The sequence below is a fragment of the Phascolarctos cinereus genome, unplaced genomic scaffold (genome assembly GCF_003287225.1).
Source record: "Phascolarctos cinereus isolate Bilbo 61053 unplaced genomic scaffold, phaCin_HiC Scaffold_2;HRSCAF=192, whole genome shotgun sequence".
Lineage (NCBI taxonomy): Eukaryota > Metazoa > Chordata > Mammalia > Diprotodontia > Phascolarctidae > Phascolarctos > Phascolarctos cinereus.
In genome coordinates this window covers 142384522-142392481 of record NW_027555625.1, presented here as the reverse complement: position 1 = coordinate 142392481, position 7960 = coordinate 142384522, and the positions used below count along the sequence as shown (strand labels likewise).

Here is a 7960-nt window from a genome sequence, read left to right as displayed (position 1 = left end):
GTTTGGTTTGCACCTCCATAGGAATTTCATTTAAAAGGAAGGCTTTTAGGTAGTCTAATGATTCTTAAATTCTCTCTCCTATATCTTTTTTCAGTGTAAGTTTTTTCTGTAACATACCTCATACTTCCTTCTTTTTTTCAGTCTTTTGACTCTAATATTTCTTGATGTCTCATGATGCCTTTAGATTCGATTTGGCCCATTCTGATTTTCAGGGAGTTATTTTCTTGGGTAAGATTTTGTACCTCTTATGTCAAGCTCTTTCAATATCTTTCTTCTGTGACTCTTATTAGGTTTTTAAAATAAGTTTTAGCTCTTTTAAAAAATTCTTGCTTTAACTCTTAAAGGAATTCTGGTTGGGCTTGTGTCTAAGCTGTAATTTTTTCCTTGAGATTTTGCTGATAGATATTTTTGATTCATTCTCCTCTGGGTTTATGTCTTATGACATGAGCTTCCTATGTCATTATAATAGCTCCTTATGGTGGAATTCTTCTTTTGCTTTCTACTTTTTTTGAACTTACCTCTTGACTTTGGACTTTATGCCAATGGTGGGCTCTCAGCACTTCTGGTGCCAATATCTGGCCTGAGATTTTGCTTATTTCATCCTTCTGCTGGTTTATAGCTCAGGTTGAGGACTTGCAAGCTCTCAGTGCTCTCAAAGTGATGTGATCAGGGGCAAGATCTGCTCACTGACCTCCCTCCCGCCTCCTTGTCCCAGCTCTGCAAGTTCCTGAGCCAGGTTTGGGTCTGTCAGATTGGAACTGGGTCTGGTTGGGAGTTTAAGTAGGGTAATGCTGGACTAAGCAACTGTTGGCTTGCTGGGAGGCTCTACAGATTGAGGATTGAACTGTTTGCTCCCCTTTAGTATGGTAATCCCACCCTGGTTATTCTACTATAGACTTTTATACTATAGAGGAGGCTAGAGAGAGTTGTTTATTTGCATTGGGATCAGAGCTACTATTTGCTTCCAGAATTCATTCCATAGTTAGTATAGAGCAACGCATCCTCGCCTTTCCTCCCTTACCCTAGCCACTGCTCCTCTGGGACTGCTCCTTTCCATGCTGGGTCAGTGACTCAGAACTGGGTAGTGAGTGACAGAGCTACCAGGTAGCACCCATTCATGCATCCCGAGCTACTTCAGGAATAGTCTGTGATCTCTTTTTGCTTCATGCTTCCTGTCCTAGTGCCTAGTCTTGCCTTTTTTTTTTTTTCAGTCCCTGGGTGCTGGAATGCTCCATGCTGTGTATTCCTGGCCAGGCTGCATCCCAATATCTGCCTACCTCTCTGTCTGTCTGGTTCATTTATGATTTCTCAAAAGAGAGCTCTAGAAAATCAGGCTTTTATAAAGCCCACTCGGATTCAAATTGTGTGGGACAGCGAGCCCAAATTAAACTCAGAGAATTCTCAAGGTGGAAAGCAAAGGTTACCTTTATTGCAATTTCGCGAGATGACTGTCTGCTTCTTTGATACACGTGGAGAGAGAGAGACCCAGTAATAGGGGCTACCTTATGAAAGCAAATCTCCGCCCACCATGCAAACAAGTTTCCACCCACCACTATCCCTTACCCCTTAACTGGGGGTGGGCTTACATTCTGACTGGGAGGTGGGGCTTACATTGTAAGCTGGAAAGTCTCTTCCTATCCCCTTAACTGGGAAGTGGGGCTTGCATTCCAGGGGGGAAATTCGAAGACAAGGAAAGAGGCCGGTAGCCAAGGGCAAATGGCTCAGGTTGGGGGTGAAGCAGGGCTTATTCTTTCTGTTAAGTGCTTAAAAACAGGGTCTGAGTGGGGGAGGATTTTGAAAGTAATAATCAAGAATTATTTGACCCTTTGAGGAGTCTTCGTATCTGAGAGTTCATTTCTCACACTACCTTCTGAACTCATTACCTTAATTACACTGAGAAGTCTTCACTGGGACATCCCATTCAATTCCTCCTCTTGTTCTATACTATCTGAAGACTTCTCACGTCCCACTAAATCTTAGTAACCATCAGGATGGTCTCAAACTGGCACTCGACCCTGACTCTTCAGAACCATCAGCTTGATTTCTTTCCCCTTCTATCGTAACCAAAATGGGACAAGGAGTCCTGCATAAAGGGGAGACACAGCGGGAGTAGGATAATTCCCTTCAAATGTTACAATCTAAGTGTTTTAGAAACATAATACAATTTAGAAACAGTAATAACTTTTGTAATACTAACAATAAACTTAACATCAATTGCATTTCCATATGATCGCATATAGAAATTATCATTCTTATGATAGCACCTCTCACGTTAAATCTGAATTCAAATTCTTCTCAGCTCTTTCCTCTCTCTCCAGCTATCACGCCTTTAAGTAAATATAGGCATTGACAAATCAAAGGGGCAGCCCCTTCATGACACAGATACAGAGACCCAAAAGAAAACAATAATAATGCAATTGTCCCTTTAAGATTCAAAAAGTCTTTTCTTATACAACTATCTGGCAGGGAATATCATCAATGAAGTCCTCTGGTCCTTGGTATTTGTTCCAGCCATCTTCAGCACAGCATCTCAGCATCTTCTTCTTATTATCTTCTTGTAGGAACCAGCTTTCTGTCCATTCTCCTACAAAAGTGATCTTAGCACAATTTTAAATTACCATTTCTAATCCTTATAACCCTGATCATTCCTTTCTTTTCTTTTCTTTTCTTTTCTTTTCTTTTCTTTTCTTTTCTTTTCTTTTCTTTTCTTTTCTTTTTAAATTCAAAATTGAAATTATGGCCAATTGTCATGTTCAAGAAATTCACATCAGAACCCAGTGTCTCATACTTTACATTAATCCACAGGCTCCAGTACATACATAGATATATTAAATAATCCATTTTAACACAGTACATATAGGATCTTAAATTTTTCAGCTACGCCATGTTTCTCTGATGACGTTTACAAAATAAACCACAAGCCATTCTCCTTTTAACATTATTAATTGTAACAAAACTTTAAACAAGTATGATATTACCCAAATAACAAAATAACATTCTCACAAACCCCTGACCTAATTGTGAAGAACCCTAACTCATATGGGAACACACAAAGGAACACTAGTCTCAGTTCTATAGTAACCTAAGATGTTACATAATCTCACATTGCCTAAGGAATACTTCTAAAATGAGCCCTAAACAGCTTGCATGCATTTCCACTCTTGTTCATAAAACCTTACTAAATTGGTATAAAAGTTCTTAAATAACACAAATTCTGGAGTATTATTAAGGAAACTGAATTCCTAGTTATCACAGAATCCCTCATAAGTCTTTAGTTAAAGGCACATAGAGATGGTTCAGTTTTCCCAGTCACACAGGACTAGGTCCAAACAATACAACAAAGTTTTCTCATAATTCACAAAATCGCATAATTACATTAAGTCAGGTACAGATTAAACTAATCAGAGAGCTCACAATAGACTAGTTTTGAGAAGAGAGATTTACATGTAATCAAGATAACAAAGAAAACCTTAGACATGAACCATACAAATCACTGCAATTAGTATTACCAATGTTAACTAACATTAAGTTCCTTGCTCATGTACAATAGGTTTACTTTACAGGCAGTTCAAAAAGGGAGCCCAACTTCTCTGGCTTAGTGTAAAAATCCAAATCTGTGATCTCTTACCTAAACATGCTTAAAGCTTGGATTTCCATGACAGATACATTTTGGAAGCCAATCATATACACCTGTATATAATTCTTAGAGGAATCAGTCTAATCCTGTTGCTTTTCTCAAAATTTGCTATCCTATTTAATTAGACATCTATCACATTACACCTTTGTCTTGTTATTTTGTCCAAATATTTCCTCTCTAGGAGGATGTTATCCCTATATTATTATTATTTGTCCACAAATGTAAATTAAAATTGCAAGCTATTCATACTTGCATCGTATTATGATAACTCAGAGATGTTCTAGAGGGACAAGGTCATATATCATATCAGAAGATAAGAACTTCCTTAGCTCTATTTGATTCCAGGCAGGAGTCATATCTGCTAGCCAATCATGCAGTCACTGGATGTTAAAAGCAGGCCTTGGGATTAATCAGGTGGGGATTTTCCTTTTTAGAAAGGAAATAGCACAGTTGGGAAATAGAGTCAGGAAGATCCTACCTAGGCTGTGTCCAAGGTCGTCCTCAAAACTCTTCCCAGGCACAGACATCCACCTTTATCAGTTCTCAGCCTGCAGCACATGCCATTCTACTATTGGCTTCATGACAACTCAGGAAATTATCCTGGTAATCAAAGCTCAAAACAATAGTAAATTTCTGTCCCACAAAATCACATATCCTAGATAATAAGAATTTAATCTCACATTGGTGACAGTAAGAGACTGATCACAGACAAATACTACTGCTTTCATAATTCCTTTAAACAATGGATTATAGAAATTTAGATGCTTTAGTATTAATCACTAGCTTTGGATCTGACACTGCTCCCATTGAGACTGTTTCTCTAAAAGCACCCAGTTAAGTGCAGTCCAAGAATACAACAAACCCAGGAACAAAACTCTAAGTTCATAGTAGGTTTTGACATAATTTTCTTGCAATAGTAATTTAGTAGGCTCTCTAAAAAGAGTATCAAAGATTTCAAAACACTTTTTTTTGATAATATTATCTCCCTTTCTCAAAAACAGCTTACAATTTTCTAATTACCACAAAATTCCTAGTTACCTAAATTCTCTAGTCAAAAGGTGTCTGTATGAGAATTATGAGATTTTAAAAAATGGGGGTTTTGTTTTTGTTTCCGGGTTGGTTTTTTTTTGCATAATTATTAAGTTTCTTTTCACACACACAAAATACTTTTACCAGTGCTTGGCTTAAACAACAGCTCCAAATAGCTTAGTTAACAATTTTAAGCTTCATAAGTGAAAGCCAGATAATCCCAGCTAAAACTTCCCTTTAAACAGAGACAAAACTTGGAAATTCTCCTTTCTTAAATTACAATACTTAAAAGGAAATGTTACAAAACAGGACCATATAGAATGTCCCAACAGTCCCGATTCATTCTTTTTTTTTTCCCTTCTCTGAAGGCACAATTCTTAATTTAACATTCTGGGTTATAAAATAAATTGCCCTTCCAACAACGTAACTAATACAATTACTTATTAGATTACATCACATTCAGGAATATGTAAGCAGTATATTAAAAACTTAGAACAGACCCAATAAAGATCTTTCTTTCCTTCTGAATTCTTTCGCCAGGTCCAGTCTCCTGAGACCACTCCCACCCCACTAGACTGTCTTTTCTTTATTATCTACACTAGCCCATCATTGTCTTTTTACTGGTCCGATATCCTCGGACCACATCCTTCTTTCACCACAAGGACACTCCCAATCAGGAATTTGGTGGCTGGTAGCCTAGATTTCCCCCAGGCCCACTAGTCCCTGCCTTAAGAGTTCCATCCCTCAACAAACCCAATAGTTGGCCTAAAGAAGGCCTGGGTTGAAAAATATATGTATATATATAGATGCATAGATATATCTATATCTATGTATATTTTTTTAAAATTTTTTCCAATTTCTAGTTGAGGCCCATAATATGAGAGAATACCTCATTAATTCCAGATACATATCAATAAGTTTTTTTACAATAAAATATGTTTGTATCACAAGGCATACATTATAAAATTATTCCCAAAATTGTAATAAACTTTGAAATAACCCATTACCAATTTAGATGAACGCACTCCCAATCACTTTGAAGAGAGAATAATTCATCTCATCATTCACATGTTGAAACTATAACTTTAAACCACCATATATATTTTTTATAATAGTCAAGATTTTAAATGAAAATCTCCTATTATAGTCTTATGATCAAATATACCTCACTAGGTATTTAAAGTTTCAAATTATCTCATCTTTATCACTAAAAGACCCATTCAAGAGTTACCTAAACACCATTTCTACCTCACAGTGGTTCCTCAAATTTTACAATCTAAGAGTTTTTAGAAATATAATACAATTTAGAAGCATAGTAATAACTTAAACAATAAACTTCAGATAACATCAGTTGCGTTTCCAGATTATCACAAGTAGAAAATTATCAATCTTATTATTCTTAGTACTTTCAACAATTACATTAACTAATAATGCCACATCTCATAACAACCATTTTTTTAACAGTAAACTTAAATCCAATCAGATCTGAATTTATAATCATTAATAATAAACAATTAAAAACATTTTTGTTTTAAATCCAATGCTCTTGGCCCTTTAAAAGGAAATATCCTCCACAAATTTATATATTCCCTTGAAAAGACACGTGGTGACAATTCCTGCTCTAAATCCTCCTTTTTTTCCCTACTTCCTTAAGGGAACTAAGAAAAAAAAAAGTCCCCTCTGCTTCTTAGAGGCTTATCAGATGGAACCTCCCTCCTGAAAATCTCAGGCTTCAGCAATTTGAACAGGACATAACCCTCTGTAGATAATTGAATAGGGCCCTCCCTTTCTCTTCCCAGATTGCTTTTACAACCTCACTATGCATTCTGAACAATTCACTGGTCTTACAAAAAAAATTTATTTTATTTTTTTTTTATTCCAAAAGTTTCCAAACCTTTTACTCTCAAACCCTCTATTCACTCTCATTCACACCACGGACACAAACAGAAACACAACACAGACATACAACAAATTGCTGCAGAGTCCTCACATCACATTTAATCAAAAAAAATTTTTTTTAATCTTTCCCTTTTTATTTTGGTAGTTTGTTCCATTCTTGGAGTCTACTCCCTAAAAGACTATCTTCCGGAATATCAAATGGCAGCTTCTGGCTTACTACTTCAGACTGCGGTTTGCCCATAATTTTCTTACCTATATAATTACACAAATGAATTTGGCTGAGAGAGATTGCTCTTCTCTCCGAGTCAGTGACTCAACGATTAACAGAAGAGGTCTCTCTCACCCCTTACAGTCACCCGGAATGCTCTCTCAGTGTCCCTGGAATTTATTCGGGTGGGGTCACCACCAGCCCCAAGTCAGAGACTTAGCAATTAGTTAATTTAGCTGAGGGTCTTCACCTTCCCTCCAGGTCAGGGACCCTATGAATAAAGGAGACATTTGAGAGCCGCGTTTGTCCGGGTGTATGCATAGAGTCACGTGACTGATCAGATTCTTCACTCTATTTCACTCTATTCACCAAGGCCGACCCGCTTCACACAATCTTATAGCTGCCCTGCCTTTGCTTTCCCCCTTAAGGGTCTCTCTTCAAGACCTTACCCAAACGGAGGGAGGCTCCCTAAATCTGGTCTGAGGGCTACCAGAGAAATCTCCAAGGGCGCCATGACCCCCAGGATCCAGATGGTAGTCTGCCTCACAGATGGGCGAAAAATCTCAGTGGGACTTCCAAAGCTGTGTGGGACAGTGACCCCAATCCAAATTAAACTCAGAGACTTCTCAGGGTGGAAGCAAAGGTTACCTTTATTGCAATCTTGCGAGATGGCTGTCTGCTCCTTCCATATATGTGGAGAGAGAGAGAGACCCAGTAACAGGGGCCACCTTATGAAAGCAAATCTCCTCCCACCACGCAAACAAGTTTCCACCCACAACTATCCCTTACCCCTTAACTGGCAGTGGGCTTACATTTTAAATGGGAGGTGGGGCTTACATTCCAGGGGGGAAATTCAAAGACAAGGAAAGAGGCCGGAAGCCAAGGGCAAATGGCTCAAGTTGGGGTGAGGCAGGGCTTATTCTTTCTGTTAAGTGCTTAAAAACAGGGTCTGAGTGGGGGAGGATTTTGAAAGTAATAATCAAGATTTGACCCTTTGAGGAGCCTTCACTTCTGAGAGTTCATTTCTCACCCTACCTTCTGAACTCATTACCTTAATTACACTGAGAAGTCTTTACTGGGACATCCCATTCAAAATGGAACTACTTGACTGTACCTTAAACTTAAATCACTCTGGCTCTCACTGATTGGCCAGGAGGTTCTAGCCCAAGCCTCACTTGCTCATTGTT

The 7960-nt window shown here is 38.0% G+C and overlaps 1 protein-coding gene across 1 annotated transcript in view; it reads left to right on the top strand.

Annotated features, from left to right (window-relative positions):
- LOC110210523 (myotubularin-related protein 9) overlaps positions 1-5361 on the top strand; it is an 18975-nt gene extending 13614 nt beyond the window's left edge. Inside the window, exon 3 of the mRNA XM_078149143.1 lies at positions 5269-5361. Within this exon, the coding sequence (XP_078005269.1) occupies positions 5269-5361 (93 nt within the window). The remainder of the gene's footprint in view (positions 1-5268) is intronic.
- Positions 5362-7960: the final 2599 nt, after the last annotated feature.